A 24,845-nucleotide genomic window follows, 5' to 3' on the forward strand; every position below is an offset into this window, starting at 1 on the left:
TTTTGTCATAACACGAAATCCAGAGATACAACTTTAGAACGCATGCTTCCTTCCTAGCGTTGCATCTCCATGACTATAATGAATGAACTACTTAAAAAGGCGTGTTACAGTCTGCGAGCAGATAAACCCCACGGCTAGCTTTGAGGTCGTTAATAGTTTCGTTGTGTTGCGAGTCTCTGGCATGCATCTGGAACGGGGGCTGGCTACTTAAAGGGGGTGAGTGGGACACAGACAGGGCTTCTTCATGTGGGTTACCCAGTTGAAATGCGATTATGTATGTCTTTGGATCACATGCAGAGTACACACACTTTTAACTAGGGCGACTTTTTAGATCCCTAAACAGTTTAGAACCGTGTACTGTTCTATATTCTATAGCCAGAATTACCGAGACTCACATGGCAGGTGTATTAGGCCTGCCCTACATTGCTCAGAGCGACACACCAGCATTTCCCTGTGGTGCCCTCAAGAGGATATTCTCCCAGATGTGCAACGCTTTATGTACTGCTCTGAACACTATGAGGTCGCATTCACACCTAGCAAAGAATGTGTTTTTGAATGTTCTGGTATATCTGAAAGGAGGGAAATGGTGGAAGTACTGTGCATCCATTACATTACTGTCAAATCCTTTTTGCTGCTTGTTGTAAGTCAGAATAGTGTGTACAGTGAAGAGTAGGTTGTCTGGCGTTAGTTTGAGCTATAAGCTCTACATTAGCTATCGTCCCTACTTAACATTAGATTAAATATGGTTTGGTTCGAGCCCTGATTAACCAGTCTAGCGATTTAGCCTGTCCAGTGTAACGTGAGTGCTAGCGTGAGTTTTTGTTTAGTCCAGCTGTTGCAACAATTCATTGCCACAAGCAAGTGAGCGGTACACTAGGTAGGTACATTGGTTATGCTAATTTCTGTGGATTGTTCTGGAACCCCATCTGATTCCACCAACCATGTCCAACCGCATTCAACCATATCTTATCTCACAGCATCTTTTGATGTCTATTCTCTGCTAAATAATTAGCATTTCATTTCCTCAAAAAACCTGTCAAACAAACCAGTGTCTACGTTGTACCATTGTTGACCATGTGAATTTGAATACTGGATTGATCTATCTGGTACCCGTTGTAACACAACCTAAAGATTTGAGTTCTGACGTTACTGCAGCAAACCTTTCTCAAACCTTATCTCTGCAGCCCAGACATGCTGTGCACTATTGTAGTCACATTCCTATCGTCAGTTGAATTCCACCTAAACCCCGTTCCATTAAACACATAGTCCGAGCAGATTTACCTGCTCATATATGCAACTATTCACACCTACCTACTACGTACATGCCTTCTCTCCTCATGGATATCTGTTGTCATGGAATGTTTTGCCCTTTGTCCCCTTTTCATTAGTGTGCACATGCCTCTCATATGGAAGACATGAGCTGTAAAACTAGCTTGTTTGCCCATTGGCAAGTAAGGGCTAGAGAGGCTGCCATTCCCCCCCGTCGGGTGAAACCGGATGCAGGTGGAGTGCTGGGAGGGCCTGGGAGGAGTAAAGGAAGAAAACAGCCAAATATAGCTACAGAGAGTAGACGACACACACGGAAATGTAAAAATGCTGACCAGTTCAAGATGAGATAGCCGTAGCCTAGCCGACCTAGCTGCAGCTTGTGATGAGGATCCCCTCAGAGGCATCTGGCAACAGAGCTAGCGACGAGTTAGCATTTAGCCCTGCTGCTCGTTTCACTACACATTTTAATTCACATGTTGGGTGCTTTCTGTCTGACTTTAGGTAGGCGCCAAAAGTGATTGCAGATATCTACCTTGTAGTGACACCAGGGGGTGAATGAGGTGCATATGCTACTCACATCGTAACATAATACTTCTGCATAACATTTGCCATATTTAATTAATAATTGGTACGGGTTCAAACAGAGGTGCTGCCTGACCTTGAGTCATGAAGGGCTACAGTGGCTGCTGGTTTTCATTCTTGCTTTTTTTAATCAGTGGCTGATTTAGACCTGTGTTACTAGGTGTGTGGACTCTCTGGGCAATCAGTGACATTAGCTGATTAATTATGGGCAAGGGCAAAATGGAAAACCTGCAGCATTGCAGTCCTAGAGGACTGTTCTACACCCCTGTGTCATGCCCTGACCTTAGTTATCTTTGTTTTCTTTATTATTTTGGTTAGGTCAGGGAGTGACAAGGGTGGTAGGTTTAGTTTTTGTATTGTCTAGGTGTTTTTGTCCAGTCTAGGGTTTTTTGTATATCTATGGGGTTTTAGTATGTCTAGGTATATGTAGGTCTATGGTGGCCTGAATTGGTTCCCAATCAGAGGCAGCTGTTTATCGTTGTCTCTGATTGGGGATCCTATTTAGGTTGCCTTTTTCAATTTGGGTTTTGTGGGTTATTATTATATGTATAGTTGCCTGTTTCGCACTAGTCATATTGCGTCACGGTCCGGTTTGTTATTTTGTATAGTTTTGTTCAGTGTTGCATTTGTTTAATAAAGAGAATGTACGCTTATCACGGTCTCCTCCTTATGACGACCGTGACACCCTGGGTGAAAAGCATGATTGGTGTCCTCCTCTTTTCTTGGCTAAACACACAGTATAAAGCCACCATGTATGCACGCACACATACTCAAACAATGCATAGTGGTGTAGGGTGATAGCTAGCAAACAAATGTAGCTATTCAAGCGCAGCTATTTACAGCTGTATTGATTTAGAAGGGGTCTGTGTTAGTGTGTAGGTAAGTGTGCTAATGTGATAAGAGATCCATATTGTAATACAACACTAACACAGACCCCTATTACTCCAACTTGTAATACAACACTGACATTGTGAAATATGAGAAGACATTGCCTCTCTGAAGAGGTGACCTATCTTGGATATTCTGAATATCTTTGTTGTTACCTGACTCTTTTACAATCAAAGCTACTTCCAATATTAGATTTTTCTGCGATCACAATTTATATTTTTAAAGTCTGGAAATATATATTTCTCACTTAATCTCTGTAACATATCAGGATTAAGGTTCATTTATCCATTTATGTGTGTTTGCCTTTTCAAATAAAGCCAACATGCTTGTGTGTTACTGCAAGTATGTGTGCTTATGAATATTTGTTTGTGGCTTACCATATACAGTGCATTCGGAAAGTATTCAGACCCCTTCCCTTTTTCCACATTTTGTTTTGTTACACCCTTATTCTAAATTTGATTAAATAACCATTTTCCCTCATCAATCTACTCAGAATAAGTAAAAACAGGTTTTTAGAAACTATGGTCGCTAAATTGAAAAACAGAAATTCCTTATTTACATACGTATTCAGACCCTTTGCTATGAGACTCAAAATGTAACTCTTGTGCACCCTGTTTCCATTGATCATCCTTGAGATGTTTCTACAACTTGCTTGGAGTCTACCTGTGGTAAATTCAATTGATTGGACATGATTTGGAAAGGCAGACACCTGTCTATATAAGGTCCCACAGTTGACAGTACAGGTCAGAGCAAAAACCAAGCCATGAGGTTGAAGTAATTGTCCATACAGCTGAGAGACAGGATTGTGTCAAGGCACAGATCTAGGGAAGGGTACCAAAACATTTCTGAAGCATTGAAGGTCCCCAAGAACGCAGTGGCCTCCATCATTCTAAAATTGAAGAAGTTCAGTACCACCAAGACTCTTCCTAGAGCTGGCCAAACTGAGCAATCGGGGGAGAAGAGCCATGGTCAAATCTGCATCAGTTATCTTAATTGGAAAGTATCTAGGAATAGGCCACTCTCTTATCAAATAAATTATTTACTTGCAACACTGCAGTTATATCGCAAGCATAGTATATTACTATGTCTGCTATATGGTTTTTACTTGCTTCTTTACACCTATAAAAACATCTACCGCATTATCCAGATTGGTGGTATCTGTATGCCTATTATAATCAATACTTTGATTGTCTGTTGTAACCACACCCTTTTTAATCACGTTTCAGGTAAGACCCAAATGCAGACTGTGTTGAAGTAAAAATGTTTATTACAGCAACAGGGGCAGGAAAACGACAGGTCAAGGCAGGCAGGGGTCGATAATCCAGAGCTGTGGGGGAACGGTACAGGACGGCAGGCAGGCTCAGGGTCAGGTCAGGCAGAGTTCGGGAATCCAGAGTAGGGGCAAAGGAACAGGATGGCAGGCAGGGTCTGGGGCAGGCAGAGTGGTCAGGCAGACAGGCTCAGAGTCAGGACAGGCAAGGGTCAAAAAGAGAGACTGGGGAAAAGCAGGAGCTGAGACAAAACGCTGGTTGACTTGACAAACAAGATGAACTGTCAACAGACAAACAGAGAACACAGGTATAAGTACCCAGTGGATAACGGGGAAGATAGGTGACACCTGGAGGGGGGTGGAGACAAGCACAAGGACAGGTGAAACAGATCAGGACGTGACACTTTTACAATGAAAGCTTAGAGGACAACACAATGCATGTATGACCACAGTCACTTGATTGTACACAGTCTGTCGTGTTCATATCTTACTCCAACATGCTCCGGTCCAAGGCCTTTTGAATGAAACGGACCGCACAGATGAACCACAGTTCCAGATCTGTAGCCTTTGATAAAAATCAAGGGAACCTAAACTGATTCAGGCGAGTCTGTCATAATCGCTGTTCTCTGTGGAAGCCTGTCGGTTGTTTATTCTGATTGAACATTCTATATATCTTTCTCTTTGGTGATCATGTGTAGAGGTGAAACCAAGTCATTAACCCAAATTTGAGCAACATGTCATTTAATCAAATAACCACAGCATATTTTTTTTTGCATAGATATGGCCATTTAAATGGAGCTGGTACTAAATACTTCAGAAAATAATTGCTAGAAATTGATACGAATATGGTAGGTCATTGATATTGCCTGTGTGAATGTTAGCATGAATGTGAGTCACCGCTCGTTAGCCTGAACGCTACTGTGAAAACTCAACACATCATATTCTCTATTATGTGCTTAAATGGAGCAAGAAATTAACAAAATGGCATGTCATGACATGTTTTTCAGAAAAGCATTTAAATGACAAAAAATCTATCCAATGAGGTAAGAGAAAAAACATAGCAACAGCAAAGTGGCTAAATGGTGCCATGTCCTCCAAGAACTGCAGTGTGTATCAATATCAAAGCTCCATGCACTGAAGTCATATTAATCCTTTGTCACACACACCCCATATACACTAACATCACATTACATTGGACAGTGAGTGATCCAACCAGGAACCGTCTCTCAGCATACCATACAAGGCAGAGTGGGTGACTGTCATCTGAGGGCACAGAGGGCAGGAACATGAACTACACAGCCTCGAGGTGGAGCTAGCTAGTTAGAGGTGGGCACTGGAGGGAAATGTTTCAAACCCTAACCAAGGCAAAGCCAGCCCCAACAGCTGGAGACATAGTTAACTGTCCGTTACAATCAGGGAGCCAGCGCTCAAGTTCAACACTCAGCAACTCGACTAGGCCTCCCAACGCATCCAGCCTCTCCCTTGGAGCTTTTTTCCCCCTCCCTTATGCGCCTATGAAAAAACGTTGCCTCCCCGACACACATGTCTGCTGCTGTATGTTTTGGCATGAGATGCGATTTAGAGGACTTACCTCTCCTGTCTTTTTCTGGCCAGAAGACATACAGGAAGCAATGGAGAGTGAAGGGAAAAGGTTAACTAGAGTGTGCCCAAGTACAGGGCTGCCATTTTGTAGATTTCTCTGTTTGCCAACAGTTATAGATAGCTGTCCACTAGCTGTGTTTATGACTAAGCTGTTCAGCAATGACTGTTCTTCTGTTGTGGACTTCTGTAGAGGTCTTGTCGGTTTGTTATTTTACCCCAGGTGAAATGGATTTGTCTACCCTTCTCCCCCTCACAATGTGATTCAACATGGCTGCCATTAGGTCACAAAACACTCTAGGTGCTCGATTCAATCCATATCGCTGAGGTTCAGCGTGATAGTGTAATTGAAATGTATAGGTCATTTCCGATTGAGCCGGCATATGTAGCGTTTACTGTGAATGCAGTCTCCGCTAATGCGGGAACATTGCCTTTTAATGTCTATCGCGCTATAGCCCAGCTCTTCAGCACTACGGATTAAATAGAGCCCTAGATCTAACTGCTGCTTGCTGTTATTGCTTGTCTGTTTATTGAACATAAATACTATGCCCTTCTCTGGCGCAAATAGGCAAAATACCCATCAAGCTGTTGCCTAAACAGTTCATCAATTTGATCATACTCACACGGTGATCTATCTCTGGCCTATCTATTGCCTTTTTTGTTGGGTGTATAATTTCTAGTGCCCCTAATATCAGCAACAGAATGAGCTGTGTGCTGCCCTATGGCAGACGGCCCACGCTCCACCTTGCCAACACTACACACCTCAGGCCCTCTCCATGGGCCTCTGGCAATTCATCAACGCTAAGCGCGACAAGAAGCCGAGGACACATCTTTATTATTTTAGCACAAATGTAAGGTGTTCCATCGATTCTCCTGCCATTTTCAACACCTTCGTATACAGCCTTTCTTTCTCACTGTCTCTTAGTCCTTGACCCTGTTGAGGTCAGTTTACACAGCCCGCATCGCTCTAAGCCGAGGAGGTTTTGTGTAAGACGCTGAGGGTCACTCTCCCTTCACTCCCGTCAAGGGTCATTCCTTTCATATCATGAACTGTTTGAAGTGACAGCGCAAATATAACACACGTATTTCAAAGCCTTTTTTGTAGCTTTATCTAAAATGGCTGCCATGCAGGTCACCAAGCAGTATGGATACAAGGGTTTTCCTTTTTTATTCTCTACCCCCTTACCCTTCCATCCTTACTCCTTACCCTTCCAACAGTTAGGAGAGATCTATAGCCACGTGTGGTACTGTGTTATCTGCGGTTTGCACAGGTCACAAATACGCAATCAACAATAAATAGTAATATGCCAGTGTAGTGCATGGGGGACTGATTTTGTTTTTCATTTGTTCTGTTTTAGGCTAAGGACAGCGATGATGATGAAGAAGTTGTCCAGGTTGATCGGGATCACTTCATGGATGAGTTCTTCGAACAGGTCAGTGCAACAAAATAACTGTAATACATGCCATTTTTGGCATGCGAAATATCCTAATAACCATTATTACAAACTTAACCTGGTAGTTTCTTGTATCCACACGTCTGCAGGTCATATTTAATAAAAGGGTGCAAATTGACTAATTAAGGTCTATGCATAATGCCATGAGGTCATAATTGGCAATTAACTGGTAGTAAATGCCTTATAAGTGCCATATCTCTAAAGTTAAGGTGTTACTGTTTTACGTGTTACCCATTTACTAGTGTTTCCAAGTGCAGTGTTATTAATGCCATATTTTAATGGGGGCCATCAGGCCACATAATGTAAACACACAAAAAGAAAATAGGCCTACTGGCGACATTACCTCCAGGTCATGTTCCCTTCAGCTTTATCTTTCAAAATTGAAAGTGCTTAAGCATAATTTCTTTCCACATTCATCCTATGCAACAAGGAACATACCATGAGAGGAAAAGGAGAAGGGGCAGGATATGCAAATAGAGCAACATTATGATTGGTGTGTTCAAACACAAGAAATCAGAATGATTTGCATACTAACTGACGATCCAATGGTGGGGGAAAGCTACTAAAAGACCAATGTGTGGAGGATGTAACAGCTTTTAAGTCCCTCCCCCTGGGTTTCTTGTGATTTATTTTGCCTAATATGCCAAAATTGAGTGACCTTTCTCTTCTTCCTACCATAATAAGACTGCAGTCAATCCATCAACTCTATCAGTGGAGGTATATTTTATACTTGGGAGATGCTGCCAGAACTCTTTATCGCTGAGTGTTAAGTCTTAACGAAGACATTAACACCCTGGATGTTTGACAATATGGCTACAGAATGTCCCAGCATTTCTGGGAGTACAGACAATCTGTGGCTTAACATTTCCAGTAGTTCATTCTTTGTGTAAGACCGCTCCATTTTATACACAGAGGAATTGTTTTCTCTCTTTGGAAAGGCTTTAAAAGCAAAAACCTTGAACAGATACCCAGTTATCTGCAATACAGCACCATGAATCGCAAACAAAATCCCCAACTCTGGTCCTTGTCTTTTGATAGGCATCTTATCAAGCCTGGAAGACCAGGTAGACACTGTTAGTGGGGCCCCGAGGGGCTAGCTGGGATTGAGGACACCTGCCTTTGAAGAGCTCTGCTGCTGCTGCAGGCAGGGTGCAGTCATTGAGCCTGGCTTAGCTGTGCTCCTCACTACCTTATGGGCCGTGGCTCAACTCCTCTGTCCTAATGAAAACGAATCTGTCTGCTTTACAAAGCTTTCCTCTAAAACTATTAAGTGAACACTATAGGGGAAGGGAAATTGGCTCAATCTGGGCTAAACAATAATTCACTATAAAGCACGAGTTTATTCGGTATGCCTTAGCTTCGTTGCGGAAGTAGCTCACAAGCCATTGTCGTTGAACTCTCTGTCCCATAGAAAGAACAATAGGAAGAGCTATTAATAATGGAGAAGATAATGAATAGGAATGCAGAGCACATAGATGCTCATATCCATACAGTCATTGCAAAAGTATCTGCATATCCACAAACAGTGCCAAGAATAGGGGGACTTTGACACGTCTGTATCTGCCTTTGACACATCTGTATTGGGAATTGGATTACATAACCCATTCAGATGGAGAAGTGGAATGAATGCAGAATGTGTGGTTAGGCTGCTGAGGCTGACTTTGCACAGGATTTCAGGGGATAGTCAGAAGTTCTTGTAAATGTATTATCTGCAGGCGCCTCTGCACATTCTGTGGGGTTTGGAGGAGTTTGAACACCCACCATTGAAACAGCGACCGTCTTGTATCATACAAATGTTAGATAGAGATGTTGATCCCCAACACGTGACGATATATAGCTAATACTGTAATAAGCTATTAAAAATCGAATCAAATTTGGTTTGTCACATGCACGTGTTTAGCAGATGTTATTGCCGGTGTATGTATGTATGTTAACAGGTTTCGCTGTGATGTCTCAGTATGAAAACCATTTAGACTAAATAACATTCCTAAATTCCCCCGACGATGGCTAAGAATCAAGCCTCCCAACCCTAAACCAGCAGAGATGATAATTATCAGTCAGTAATTGACTTATGTGGACTTCCCCTGCTCTCCCACCCATCAGAAAAGTGCTTCCATTGGGTCGTCATGTCAGTCGATGATCGAGTGTGTGAGGCAATCTGGTCCATGATGAGGTTCAGAGGCCTCAGCTCTCCCACACCATACACACATCCTCTCCATGGGTGGCTGTGGTTGGTCAATTCCATAGAAATAGAATTACTAGAACGGAAAAGCCCCTTAGACCATGGCCATTAGAGCGTACACTCCTTTAAAGAGTATAGGAATTAAGCCCTCGTGTATGTTGCCTCTGCCCCCTCCTTCTCACTCCCTGTGCAGGTGGAAGAGATCCGAGTCTGTATAGATAAGCTGTCAGAAGATGTGGAGCAGGTCAAGAAGCAGCATAGCGCCATCCTGGCAGCGCCCAACCCTGACGAAAGTAAGTCTCGGTGGCCACGAGCCACATCCATGAGTTTAGAATGGATACTTTTAAGACGGGGCCCAATTCCATACCAGTTCCATACGGCTTTCCCTCAGTCCTCATGGACTCCATCTTGCAGCACTGACAGGACTGGATAGGTAGACGTGATATGCCAGAAAATTCAATATTGCTTTCCAGTTTAGTATTGGTGTCAAATCCTTTCAGGTCTGTGTGAGGGGGAGTAAGTAAGGGCCTGAGGATAGCGGAGACAGATTGGTTTAAGTGTGTGTGTGACCCTGTCTATATACCTGTGGGAGATACTCCACCCACGCACTCAGTGAATGTGACCCCACCCACTCATCTCTTACTGAGTCACACCCGGCCCACGCACACACACCCGGCCAACACACACGACTCAAATGAATTTGCAAGGGTGGGACTCCACCCACTGGTTGACGAGGGTTCACCACCACACTCACTGAATACTCAATGAAACGTTTTTTTTTTGTGTGTTTATTGTGACAATATTATCATTATTATAACACATTTTAATCTTACGGCCAATGAAGACAACACATACATTTGCCCTAACATGAAATGAAGTTGTTTGGAGGCAGGCTTCAAAAAAAAAGAAGGGCACTAAAGTATTACCATGGATAACACTTATGAGTATGGTATAAAACAGACATGAAGATGTGTGTAAATATTTAAATACTATGGTATTTTCTCCAATAATTTGATTGAAATCCAATCCTGTTAACCTTCAACCACTGCTTTTAGGCCCTTATGACTGTCTGGCATTTTGTCAAAACCTCAATAGGGCCCAAAAGATGCCACAATCAGTCAGCCAAGAACATACAGTGAAAGACGTTTCAGTAAACAGCCCCTTCATTGTTGCCGTGCTGCTGTAGGGCCGTGCGGTTGTTAGGAGATGAGTGTAGTATATGTTCTTTAGAGTTCACAGTGACCCAGGCTGCTAGTGACTCAACTGGAGTGAATGAATGTTTCATTGCTAATCTTTAGGCCTTGCCAGACAACCTCTAGTCTGGGTTAACCCAGAGTCTCAGGGCAGGCAGTGGCACAATACCTACTGTACCGTCATCACGGAATCCTTCAGATTTCACTTCCTTTTCTCACACGTTCACATCACTTTTATTGTAGCTCCTCAATGTGTTTTTGCATTCAAAAAAAATGTTTTTGCCTTATGATTTCAATATTTGATTTCAATTTCTACACATGCATGTTTTATCTTATGTAATGTTGTTGGACTGTTTCTGTCTTTTTCTGGCTGTCTGTCTTTCCTTCCTTTCCCTCCCATTTCCCCTCCTTTTTTTTTCTTGTGATGCATGCTTCATGAAGGACTTGCTCCAGGGGACTTGTTGTTGGAGTTCAGTTTTTGTGAGTGAGCTAACTGGTTACTAGTTATCTACCCAGGTGGTTTAACTAGTAAGTATGTGGTTGCTATGCTATGTGTGTGTAGGTTGTCGGATTTCTTTATGTGATAAATGTGGGGAATCTGGTCATTTGGAACATTTCTTTGTTACTAAAGCGTCTTAAGTAGGAAGATCATTGCTTACATATATTCACATAAACATAATATCTTTAGATTCACTGTTATTATTGATTATATTAAATATTCCAACTCAGACAGTAATGTACATTGTCCCTACAGAATTGCCAGCATATTTCTGTTTCTGTTGTTTTTTATGATATTCATGCTAGCTTAATCTTACATTTATGTCCTCAAAATGAACCAAAAGCTTAAATTTGGCCTCTCCCTATGTCAAGCCATTCCAAATAATGTTTGGAAGTCAGTGGATGATACAAAATGCATTCCAGTGTACTTCCTTGAATAATGCATGCTGGGAAGTGTAGTTGTTTACTGAAGAAATCTGTGTCGAAAAATCATCTTCAGTTATCATCACTTGGAAACCCAACGCTGTAGCCTGTAGTTATTCAGATTGCCCTGTCACACTTTTCTATTTTCAAATGAATTGAGAATCGTACAAGGAACAATCATTCTTGGACTTAGCAATGGAACATGTTTAAATCTCATGCCTCTCTCCAATCATGGCCGAAGGGCATCTCCATAATGTATAGTGAAATCCTGAGGAATCACTCCATTTGAGATAGCACAGAATTCACTTATCACGTCACACACAGGGTGAACACAAGGACAGGGAGGACCCGTCAACAGAAGGCAATACAATACACGGCAGCCAACTTATTTTAGTAAGCTATTTAGTTGTAGTCTTTATGCATTTACACTTACACATATAAAATGCCTTATCGGTAAAGGCCTTATAGGTAAGGGTTCGTTTTTTTTTCTTAGAGGCCAAAAGCTAAATCTTTCAACTGAAATGGCTTTGTGTTGTAGCCAGCTCGTGTCTTGAAATATAGATCACGGATGCTAGTCCCAGACAACAGTATTGACCCACAAAGAGGTGTCGTTGTGTGCAAATATGAGTTGCCAGTTCAGTGACATAGGACCCTTTTTGCTTTGGGAGAATCGATAGACAGGTCAAATGCAGAGGCGTGGAGTAGCTACCGGACACCTTAAATACACTAACATTTAGACATAATCTCAGAAAAAAACAGCACGGTATTGAAAACACAACACAACCCAACAATCAAGGCATCCAGTGTTAACCTATTAAGTAGCTGACAGGAGCTTGTTAGCATCTGATTGGTTTGTTGATAGCACCTAAAATGTGCCCAGTGATTACAGGTTCATTTGCACTAATTGACTCTAAATATACCCCAAACAAACATCACAAATCTACAATGGCTTTCCTTGCTGATACAGTACGTTGAAAGGTAATTGACCTATCTGTGTTGTCTGTATGCAAATGACTGGTTATCCTAATGTTCCTGCAAATATATCATTGACTTACTTGTGATGGACAGAACAGTCCCTACATTTCAATGCATATAATAACGCCGTAGAGCAGTTGTAGAATACTGTATCATTGTAGTAGCTTACTGTTGTGTATGATGAATATCCTTTTCTACTACAAAATTTGATTTTAAATGATATTATTTTAGTGTGTTGAATGATTTATTTTAAACCTTTCCGGCTCTCAATAGTGCTAAACTACACTCTTATAAAAAAAAGGATTTCAAAACGGTTCTTCGGCTGTCCCCATAGGAGAACCCTTTTTTGGTTACAGGTAGAACCCTTTTGGGTTCAATGTAGAGCCCTCTACATGGAACCAAAACGGTTCTATCTGGAACCAAAAAGGTTTCTTCTATGGGGACAGCCGAAGAATCCTTTTAGGTTCTAGATTCTTTTAGGTTCTAGGTACTTCCTAGCGTCAGAATTAGGTATGTTTCTTTATGATTCTTGAAGTACGAGGCACATGTTTTAAGATTAACCAGCGGATGTAGGTGCTGCACTCTTGTGAAAACTCTTATCTGAGGTAAAGCACAAACTATCTTAATGAGCCGACAGCCAAATTACAACACGAGAGAAACATGCCGGCAATTAACTCATTAGTTATCTATAATCATGGGTAGACGTTATACATTTGTTGTAGATCAACAAATTATGCATATGAGTTTCTATTACCAGTTAATGATGTGTTAGGAGATGGTCCTCTTGTTAGTGGAGTGCTCTGGAAAAACAGACTTTTGCACTAGACTAGATGAGAGTGTTGGGGTGTTTGCGGAGGTGGGCGAGAGAGAAGGGAGGGATTGAGGGAATTACAGGTGCGAAGGAAGGAGAGGATGAGGTAGGAAGTGAAGTATGTGGGAGGGAGGGAGGGAGGGAGGGAGGGAGGGAGGGAGGGAGGGAGGGAGGGAGGGAGGGAGGGAGGGAGGGTGAGGGAGGGAGGGGAGGGAGGGAGGGAGGGAGGGAGGGAGGGAGGGAGGGAGGGAGGGAGGGAGGGAGGGAGGGGGAGGGAGGGAGGGAGGGGGAGGGAGGGAGGGAGGGAGGGAGGGAGGGAGGGAGGGGGAGGGAGGGAGGGAGGGAGGGAGGGAGGGAGGGAGGGAGGGAGGGAGGGAGGGAGGGAGGGAGGGAGGGGGAGGGAGGGAGGGAGGGAGGGAGGGAGGGGGAGGAGGGAGGGAGGGCTGAGCTGGTTTCCAGTGACTGAATGAATGGCACTGCAGCGGTAATAAATCAGCCCAAACACTGCAGCTGAGTCCCACACACACAAACACACTCGCACACACATCAGCACGCACATCAGCACGCACATCAGCACGCACATCAGCACACACGCACACACACAGTGTGCACTGTTTCATGCATGAGTACATTTTCATATAGACGCAAACACACACACACACAGGCTTAAACACTGTCACACACACTCATCCACTCATCCACTCCAACCTACACAATCCCATATTCTTTGTCTAGATAATAAACTGGTGAATAAACTGATTTTCACATACAATACCACTTTTCATTCACCCACTAGTATGTTTGCACACTGTTATACATAAATGAGAAACTTTGCAATATCACTCGCATACAATACATTCATTTACTGACAACATAAGTTGTTTTATCAGTGGTATTGTGATTGACACAGGTTGGGAATTGTGATAACTGAATATTGTTGCCATAATGGTATAATATGGAACACAATGTTGAGCATGGCATAATTTTGTCTCTCTTTCTGTATCTCAGAGACCAAGCAGGAGTTGGAGGACCTCACAGCTGACATCAAGAAGACAGCCAATAAAGTTCGCTCAAAATTAAAAGGTAATATAAAATGAAAATGGAAAATGTTGTGTGAAACACTGGAAAACACTTTGCCTGAAAAACACCATGTCAACCAATGCTGCACGGGTTAAGTTGTCCACGCTAGATGTTGGACACAAGATTAGAACCTCTTGGCTACGAAGGAAATGATGTCAAACCTACCCTATTTATCTTTTCCATTTGCATACTGAACCCGCTACTTAAACACTTGCTCAGACTATAGCGCAAATAAAAACACAAGACAATGTTTAGTCTTTATCAGCCCCTTAAATCCGAGAGTGTTTGTCCTCAATGGAGTCCCCATGATTTCAGGCCCAACATCCTAAAACAAAATGGTTACGATGAACAAAAATGACGATATTTGCTACATCTAGTGGCCCCCTGCAATAACGTCAAATGAGCGTCTCAGGGACTTTTGTTAAGGACAAGAGTCAATTGGGGTCAGAGTATCATCTACAACAATTGTATTTTTAATGAGGGGAGAATTATAGCTAAGAGCAAAGCTGGATTGACAGTGAACAATTCAAACCATGATGGTTCAAGGGCATTGCTGCATGAATGTGTGACGGTCGAGCAGTGAAACCATCTATCTGGGAGTTCCATCCAACCATTCGCCCCAACACACATCCCATTCACACTCGCATAATGCAAATGCACGTTGCAGACATGTTATAATTTTCCGTCCGTATCTCGGACATACAGACAAATATTTGCATACGTTTGAATACACAGATCACACTGCAGTCTTGCAAGTATGTGTTTGAAACGTGATATCTGTGATATCGTTTCTTAATACAATCGTCTCTCTCTCTCGTGGGTTAGATTTATAATATAATTGAGTAGGAAGTAAAGATCAAAACAGAGAGCATTAAAAAATCTTGGGTGCTCTTTGATTCGACGTTACACAGAAAAAACTGCAGAATTTGTCAGTTGACTCTCAAATTATCATTTTTTTTTACAGTAGCATCACTATACATTTCAATCCTACCCACTGTGTACACATGAATATATATAAATCATTTGGCATTTAAATCAGCTCGTCAGCTGCCTAGTTATGTGTACAGTGGAGAACAGAGAATATACTTCTGGGGGTTTTGCTGTAGAAAATAGGTTGTCTCTGGTGATCCCCCAAGGGGCATATTGTAAAAAAACAAAGCCGCAATGGAGCTGACATCACTCTTGTCATCCAAACGCCTTCTGCCTCCAGCCTCTGCCCTCAGACTGGCAGCATGCCAGGTCGCATATCAGTTGACGCCTGGATCTAGGTGCAATATGTTGCTTTTGCTCACCATTTCCTAATAACTAATAAAGTGAGAATTGAAAAATGCCCTTTAAAAACTGTGATAGGACTTGATGGTGTAGCAATTTATATTTTAGGCTTTGCGTTCTTCTTAGGAATACTCTCTTGTGCCTCATATGATTCAATAGCATTTTATTGAAAATTATTATTTTACAATGTAAGAACTACCATTTACAGTTGCTCACCAGTCTAGTTTGTAAACTAAGAAGCTACCTCTTCAGACTCCAAATACACTGAATAGTGCATTAAACCAGCAGCATCAGTACAGAAAAGGTAATCACATTCAGATGAGTTGAATGCCAAGTGCATTATACACTGTGCTCCAAAAATGCAACATTTTCCATCAGACCTCGTGTGAAAGATCGCCTCAGGTTTACAGGCGACCGCTACGCTATGCTACGTTATGCTACTACTCTGCTTCCTTGTACAGTATGCCATGCGGTAGCTTTGCAGTCCAGGAGAGAGAAGCAGCTCCTGTCTCATCCAGTCAGACAGTGTTTCATCAACAGAACAACAATGATCAATGACCTTTCAACCAGCCATGTAGAGTGTTGATATTTACTGAAAGACAGGTAAACCCCTTGTTTAAGACCACATTAAGGAGACCCCCTTGGCATTATTATGCAAATCAGCTGAGTCATGACACAGTGAAAAATGAAAAGGCAGTAGGCAGCAAGCCAGAGGAAGTGCCTCACCGGGGAGCGCTGCTATACTGTAATTAGGTAGCCGACCAACCATAGATCCACCACTATAGATACAGTTGAAGTCAGAAGTTTACATACACCTCAGCCAAATACATTTAAACTCAGTTTTTCACAATTCCTGACAATTAATCCTAGTAAAAAATCAGTTAGGATCACCACTTTATTTTAAGAATGTGAAATGTCAGAATAATAGTAGAGAGAATTATTTATTTCAGCTTTTATTTATTTCATCACATTCCCAGTGGGTCAGAAGTACACTCAATTAGTATTTGGTAGCATTGCCTTTAAATTGTTTAACTTGGGTCAAACATTTCGGGTAGCCTTCCACAAGCTTCCCACAATAAGTTGGGTGAATTTTGTCCCATTCCTCCTGACAGAGCTGGTGTAACGGAGTCAGGGCTTTGTGATGGCCACTCCAATACCTTGACTTTGTTGTCCTTAAGCCACTTTGCCACAACTTTGGAAGCATGCTTGGGGTCATTGTCCATTTGGAAGACCCATTTACTACCAAGCTTTAACTTTCTGACCGATGTCTTGAGATGTTGCTTCAATATATCCACATAATTTTCCTCCCTCATGATGCCATCTATTTTGTGAAGTGCACCAGTCCCTCTGCAGCAAAGCACCCCACAACATGATGCTGCCACCCCTGTGCTTCACGGTTGGGATGGTGTTCTTCAGCTAGCAAGCCTCCCCCTTTTCCTCCAAACATAACGATGGTCATTATGGCCAAACAGTTCTATTTTTGTTTCATCATACCAGAGGACATTTCTACAAAAAGTACGATCTTTGTCCCTATGTGCAGTTGTAAACCGTAGTCTGGCTTTTTTATGCCGGATTTGGAGCAATGGCTTCTTCCTTTCTGAGTGGCCTTTCAGGTTATGTCGATATAGGACTCATTTTTACTGTGGATATAGATGCTTTTGTACCTGTTTCCTCCAGCATCTTCACAAGGTCCTTTGCTGTTGTTCTGGGATTGATTTGCACTTTTCACACCAAAGTATGTTCATCTCTAGGAGACAGAAAGCGTCTCCTTCCTGAGCGGTATGATGGCTTCGTGGTCCCATGGTATTTATACTTGCGTACTATTGTTTTAACAGATGAACATGGTACCTTCAGGCGTTTGGAAATTGCTGCCAAGGATGAACCAGACTTGTGGAGATCTACAATTGTTTGTCTGAAGTCTTGGCTGATTTCTTTTGATTTTCCCATGATGTAAAGCAAAGAGGCACTGCGTTTGAAGGTAGACCTTGAAATACATCCACAGGTACACCTCCAATTGACTAAAAGTATATCAATTAGCCTATCAGAAGCTTCTAAAGCCAGGATATCATTTTCTGGAATTTTCCAAGCTGTTTAAAGGCACAGTCAACTTAGTGTATGTAAACTTTTGACCCACTGGAATTGTGATACAGTGAATTATAAGCTAAATAATCTGTCTGTCAACAATTGTTGGAAAAATTACTTGTGTCATGCACAAAGTAGATTGACTTGCTATAGAAAACGATAGTTTGTTAACAAGAAATTTGTGGAGTGGTTGATAAACTAGTTTTAATGACTCCAACCTAAGTGTATATAAACTACCGACCACAACTGTACGGTAGATTCTCTAGATTGATCAGGAAGTTATGCAACGATAGGGAAACCATCATGCATAGATATTGTATGACCTCACAGATGCTGTGGCAAAAATACGCTATAGATTCCCTGCATTATCCACATTACCACAGGTGCACTACACAAGATACAAGACCGCAGATAGGTCAAGAATACATGACATAAAATCAATCATTTCCGACACAAACTAAAACAAATCATACTTATTATATGTAGTTGATATCAAAATACCTGAAGCACCACGAGGCAAACATCTCAAACATCTCAGTGTCCAACACTCTCGCTGCTGATAGACCACCATTAAGATACTATACAAACGTGCACAAGAGGTCTGATTTTGGGGCGTGAATTCAAATACCAGTAGGAGTTTTAGACTAATCTCCTTTGAAGTATAAGCTCCCTCTGAAGCCAGATAGGAAACCACTCACTCAATGGCGCTGAGTCACATTCCTCTAGCTTCGTTCTTTATTTTAGTCCAATAATCTAGACGACTCCCACTCATCTGGTTGTTTCTTCTAAATTGCATTATAAAAGACTTTGCTGCCGAGAGAGGGCTTCCTCTATCAAAGGTAATGAACGGTGATGGGACATTGGCGTCTGGGCACCATGCAGCAGCAACAAAACATCCAATCAGCAATATGGAAATCTCCTTTGCTTTTGATCTAAGGTGGGTTCAAAGTGGGCCTAGCTTATTGAGACACCAGCGGAGCACTGTGTCTTTGACCAGGGCGTACAGTAGTCATAAAGAAAAATTACAGGAAGAGTATGCGCAATATGGTAAGACAATTCATCTGGAATATTTATTTATTTCACCTTTATATAACTAGGCAAGTCAGTTAAGAACAAATTCTTATTTTACAGTGACGGCCTACCCCAGCCAAACCCTCCCCCTAACCCGAAACGATGCTGGGCCAATTGTGCACCACCCTATGGGACTTATGATACAGCCCGGGATCAAACCAGGGTCTGTAGTGACGCTTCTAGCACTGAGATGCAGTGCCTTAAACCGCTGCGCCACTCGGGAGCCCAAAAGAGTTTGAGAGGTGGGAGATATTGTGAGGAGGGGTTGCGCAGTTACATTGACAATCTTATGAAGCTTAATGAAGCCCTTATAAAGCCTACATAGATGATTCACAAATGCAAATGTTATACTATGGGTGATATAATAGGTCCTTACATCTGGTGCTTTCGTTTGACATTCTTTTATTTCTCCATTTTCTCTTTATTGTTCTCTGTAATACTCTTGGGGAAGGTCACACAGAGAGAAAACCAATGTAAAATGATGAATTAATCACATACAGTACACAATAGATTATATTGGGAATCACATTATCTCGTAGTTGTGAGAAACCCAACATTTGTCCATAAGTATGTATCAGGAATTATCTCTTTTTCCAAAAGCTTTTTAAGGACATTGCCTCTATTTAAAAGGAGCTTGGCAGAATACCCCAAATGTGTTGTTTTTGATCAATGTTTTATAGTTCTGGGAACATTGCATTTGTTCAAAAGGAGATGGTATGTCATAAGCTGGCAATTTGACATCCCGAAATCCTGCTATTTCTCTGTTTTGTCGATCCAAATCAAATGCACAGAGGGCATTTTACACCCTTAAATCACATTTAGAACACAACTGGAAAATAATGTTTGGTTTATGGTCAGCAACCCACTATGGATTCATACTTAGGAAATCTATTCCTTTTTGATGCATTTTGATTTAAAGAGTGACTGCCCCTAGAAAGCAACTTGTCGTTTTGAAAATGGCCTACAGTGCCTTCAGAAAGTATTCACATCCCTTGAATTGTTCCACATTTTGTTGTGTTTACAGCCTGAATTTGAAATGGATTACATTCAGATTTTGTGTCACTGATCTACACACAATACCCATAATGTCAAAGTGGAATTATGGTTTTAGAAATGTTTACAAGTTAATAAAATTCAAAGCGCAAATGTCTTGAGTCAATAAGCATTCAAACCTTTTGCTATGGCAAGTCTAAGTAAGGACTAAAAATGTGCTTAACAAGTCGCATAAAATTATTTTTAAATGACTACCCCATCTCTGTACCCCACACATACAATTATTTGTAAGGGTCGAGTAGTGAATTCAACCACAAAGACCAGGGAGGTTTTCCTATGGTTTGCAAAGAAGGGCACATATTGGTAGATGGGTAAAAAAAAAGCAGACATTGAATATCCCTTTGAGCATGTTGAACAGTTATACATTTTTACACTTTGGATGGTGTTTCAATATATATATATATATATATATATTACCTTTATTTAACTAGGCAAGTCATTTAAGAACAAATTCTTATTTTAATATACCCACTCACTACAAAGATAAAGGCACCCTTCCTAACTCAGTTGCCAGAGAAGGAGGAAACCACTCACGGATTTCACCATGAAGCCAATGGTGATTTGAAAACAGTTACAGAGTTTAATTGCTGTGATAGGAGAGAACTGATGATGGATCAACAACATTGTAGTTACTCCACAAAACTAACATAAATGACAGAGTGAAAAGAAGGAAGCCTGTACAGAACAAAAATATTCCAAAACATGCATCCTGTTTGCAATAAGGTACTAAAGTAATCCTGCAAAAAAATGTGGCAAAGAAATGTACTTTTTGTCCTGAATACAAAGTATTATGTTTAGGGCAAATCTGAGTACAGTACCACGGTTCATATTTTCAAGAATGGCGGTGGCTGCATCACGTTATGGGTATGCTTGTCATCTGCAAGGACGAGGGATTCTTTTCAGATAAAAAGAAACAGAATAGAGCTAAGCACATGCAAAATTATTGAGGAAACCTAATTCAGTCTCCTTTCCAACACCACTGTGAGATAAATTCACCTTTCAGCAGGATAATAACCTGTGATACACGTGAAAATGTGATCACAGGTGAAGTGTTCCATGAACACAGGTTTTCATATGATTTCACACATGAAATTTCCTGTGAAATCATGTGATTTTCCACATATTTTTTCTTCAAGGGCGACATTGAATGTTCTTCAGTTGCCTAGTTACAGTTTTGACTTAAATCGGCTTGAAAATCTGTGGCAAGACTTGAAAATGGTTGTATAGCCAATGATCAACAACCAATTTGACAGAGCTTGAAGAATTTTGAAAAGAATAAGGTGCTTACATTGCACAATCCAGCTGTGGAAAGCTCTTAGAGACTTACCCAAAGGTGGTTCTACAAAGTATTGACTCAGCAGTGTGAATACTTACTGTATGTAAATGAGATATTTCATTATTTAATTTGAAATAAATGAGCAAAAATGTCTAAAAACATGATTTCACTTCATGTTTTCACTTCATTACGGGTACATTGTGTGAATTCAAGCTTGTAACACAACAAAATGTGGAATACTTCAAGGGGTGTGAATACTTTCTTAAGGCACTCTATATTTCTAATCCCCTAATCCAAACAGATGATTAATTTACCCAGGTCTTATCAATAGCTCTTATAGGTTTCTAAGTGATAGTGCATGGAAATTGGTGTTATTTCTGTTTGTAAAGTAGATATCTTTCCACTTGGAACTGACAGTTTGCTCGACCTTATTAATGATGTCTTTGCGCATAAAGGCGGTGGAATGATGAGGGAATCAAGTCAAGATCAGAATACAGCGTACCGGTAGACACACCTCTGCCACACCTCCAGTTCTATGATCTCCACCCCAAACGAATAGCTGGCTGGCACATACTTTACCTCATGCTTATGTTTCAAGGTCACGATAACGCCTAGAGAGAAAGGTGCATAAAAAGGGATTCGGTTCCATTTACGAGCATAACTCAGGTCTGAATTCCTCTATCGGGTTTGGTACTGTATGATGACTCAGTAAGTAAAATGCCCTTTTTTTTTTTTTTTTTTTTTTTTTTTTTTTTTACAAATCTGTTGTAAAATAGTAGAATTGTATCATCAGGCCTGGGCCTATATGTAATTGTAGCATTAGCATATTGCACATGACATACAGTACTCGTTGCTCCACCCAAGATGACATGATGTTAGCATATTAGCATGCTAGCTATAGTACCAGCAGCATACTGCCCTGCATATCACTGCTGGCTTGCTTCTGAAGCTAAGCAGGGTTGGGTCCTGGTCAGTCCCTGGATGGGAGACCAGGTGCTGCTTGGAGTGGTGTTGGAGTGCCAGTAGGAGGCACTCTTTCCTCTGGTCTAAAAAAATATCCCAATTCCCCAGGTCAGTGATTGATTGATGCTGCCCTGTGTAGGGTGCTGTCTTTCAGATGGGACATTAAATGGGTGTACTGACTCTCTAAGGTCATTAAAGATCCCATGGCACTTGTCGTAAGAGTAGGGGTGTTAACCCTGGTGTCCTGGCTAAATTCCCAATCTGGCCCTCAAACCATCATGGTCACCTAATAATCCCCAGTTTACAATTGGCTCTTTCATCCCCCTACTATTCCCCAGGTTGTTGTTGTAAATGAGAATTGTGTTCTCAGTCAACTTACCTGGTAAAATAACGGATAATAGAGAAAAAAAGTACCAGACTCTGGTGGAGAGGTTGACTGACTGAAGTTCAGTGGAAGATGGGGGAATCTCCTTTCTGTTTGTTTGGTGGTTCCATTGTTTATTTCTCACAGTTTCTTGCCTCTTTCCCAAGCAATCGAGCAGAGCATTGAGCAGGAGGAGGGGCTGAACAGATCATCTGCAGACCTGCGAATTCGTAAGACACAGGTGAGTCACTCGCTCGTATCTTCTGCACATCCACTGAGGAGATGCCAAGTACCAAAAAGGTGTTGATCAAACATAAAGCTGCTGGTGTATCATAAAGACGGAGAATACATGGCTTCACCACCAGTTTAGCCTTCTGCCAACTACACTTTTGCAGACTTGGCTTTGAAAAAGAAACGAAAACAAATACTATTTGAATATAGGTCTGACATTTAAAGCTATATTGTTATTGTAACCATGTGGTCTGATGCCTACCCAGAATACCACCAATTAGGCGTAGAGTATAAATCTTCATATAGTAGGAGACTTAAGGGATACCCCTATGAAGCGGGAATTCCCAAGGCCTTCATGACCATGGACCTTCATGCACCATTGAATGTAAAAGCTCATTGACATACATTTGTCTTTTGACATGATAGAAAATGTGTTAGATTGATCATGTCATTTCAAGGATGAAGTAAGCAATTATGTAGCACCGAAGAATGAAGCTATGAAAGATATATTGAAATGTACTTTTAAAATTAAACAACTTGGCATATATCAAGAGTTTTAGAAAAGCCATGTGAGAAATGTGCTTAAAAACGAACGATTAAAGATTAGGATATATGTTCCGCTGGCTTGGGGTAGGTCCTCCCCCTTGGGTTGTAACCAGTTCTCAAATTAACCGGGGATGGTGAATGAAGCTTCATTCTCAAATAAAGATTCATTAGGTTATGACGTCTGTATGAGGACTAATTATCTTTCCCCTAGGACCACATTTAAAAGCCTTGGTTAACTTTAGAGTAACACAAAAACCAAAAGTATGTTCTTTGAATATGAAGTGAAATTATGACGCCACCACATTCTCTGAATAGAATTGTGAAAGATTGTCAATCTGCTCAATTACCAACCGTTATCAATTGTGGCACAAAGTGTTAGTTGGTAGTTAAAACAAATATACTTTGAAACCAAAGTATACACCTCACACACACATGGTTATGGGCTTTAAAAATGAAGACACCTGTACCATGTCAGATATAGAGTTGAAATGTATTACATTTTGAGTTTGCACCCCAATATTACACTTTATATACAGTTGAAGTTGGAAGTTTACATACACTTGGGTTGGAATCATTAAAACTTGTTTTTCAACTACTCCACAAATGTCTTGTCAACAAACTATAGTTTTGGCAAGTCCGTTAGGACGTCTACTTTGTGCATGACACAAGTACCTTTTCCAGCAATTGTTTGCAGTGTAACGGCAGATCTCCTCTTCGTCTGAAGAGGAGTAAGGATCGGACCAAGATGCAGCATGGTAAGTATCCATAATGTTTTTAATAAAGACAAATGAACACCTGAACAAAAACAATAAACGATAAACAATAAACAAAACCCCTCAAAGGTGCGGACTCCGGCCGCAAAACCTGAACCTATAGGGGAGGGTCTGGGTGGGCGTCTGTCCTCAGTGGCGGCTCTGGCGCGGGACGTGGACCCCACTTCACCACAGTTTTTGTCCGCCTCCTCAACCGCCCCGTGGCCTCTTATGAGCGGCGACCCTCGCCGCCAACCTCCGACTGGGAACCCTAGCCATGGGTCCCAAATGGACGGGAGATTCCGGCAGCGCCGGACAGGTGGGAGACTCCGGCAGCTCCGGAGTGAAGGGCCATTCTGGCATCGCCTGGCTGACTGACGGCTCTGGCAGCTCCTGGCTGGCTGATGGCTCTGGCAGCTCCTGGCTGACTGGTGGCTCTGGCGGCTCCTGGCTGACTGGCGGCTCTGGCAGCTCCTGGCTGGCTGGCGGCTCCAGGCTGGCTGACGGCTCTGGCAGGTCCTGGCTGACAGACGGCTCATGCAGGTCTTGGCTGACAGACGGCTCTGGCGGCTCCTGCCTGGCTGATGGCTCTGGCAGGTCCTGGCTGACAGACGGCTCTGGCGGCTCCTGGCTGACTGGCAGCTCTGGCGGCTCCTGGCTGACTGGTGGCTCCTGGCTGACTGGCGGCTCTGGCGGCTCAGGACAGACGGGAGACTCTGGCGGCTCAGGACAGACGGGAGACTCTGGCGGCTCAGGACAGACGGGAGACTCTGGCGGCTCAGGACAGACGGGAGACTCTGGCAGCTCAGGACAGACGGAAGACTCTGGCAGCGCTGGAGAGGAGGAAGGCTCTAGCAGCGCTGGACAGGCGGGAACACCTGTAGTCAGAAGACGGAGAGACAGCCTGGTGCAGGGGACTGCCACCGGAGGGCTGGTGCGTGGAGGTGGCACTGGATAGAACGGACCGTGCAGGCACACTGGAGCTCTTGCACACCGAGCCTGCCCAACCTT

General features: G+C 42.2%; 1 protein-coding gene across 1 annotated transcript in view; it reads left to right on the forward strand.

The window, feature by feature from the left end:
* Positions 1–24,845, forward strand: part of LOC112225947 (syntaxin-1B) — a 64,335-nt gene that overhangs the window by 22,510 nt on the left and 16,980 nt on the right. Inside the window, exons 2-5 of the mRNA XM_042307073.1 lie at positions 6,967–7,041; positions 9,438–9,537; positions 14,153–14,227; positions 22,473–22,546. Of these exons, the coding sequence (XP_042163007.1) occupies positions 6,967–7,041; positions 9,438–9,537; positions 14,153–14,227; positions 22,473–22,546 (324 nt within the window). The remainder of the gene's footprint in view (positions 1–6,966; positions 7,042–9,437; positions 9,538–14,152; positions 14,228–22,472; positions 22,547–24,845) is intronic.

Source organism: Oncorhynchus tshawytscha, linkage group LG27 (genome assembly GCF_018296145.1).
Source record: "Oncorhynchus tshawytscha isolate Ot180627B linkage group LG27, Otsh_v2.0, whole genome shotgun sequence".
Lineage (NCBI taxonomy): Eukaryota > Metazoa > Chordata > Actinopteri > Salmoniformes > Salmonidae > Oncorhynchus > Oncorhynchus tshawytscha.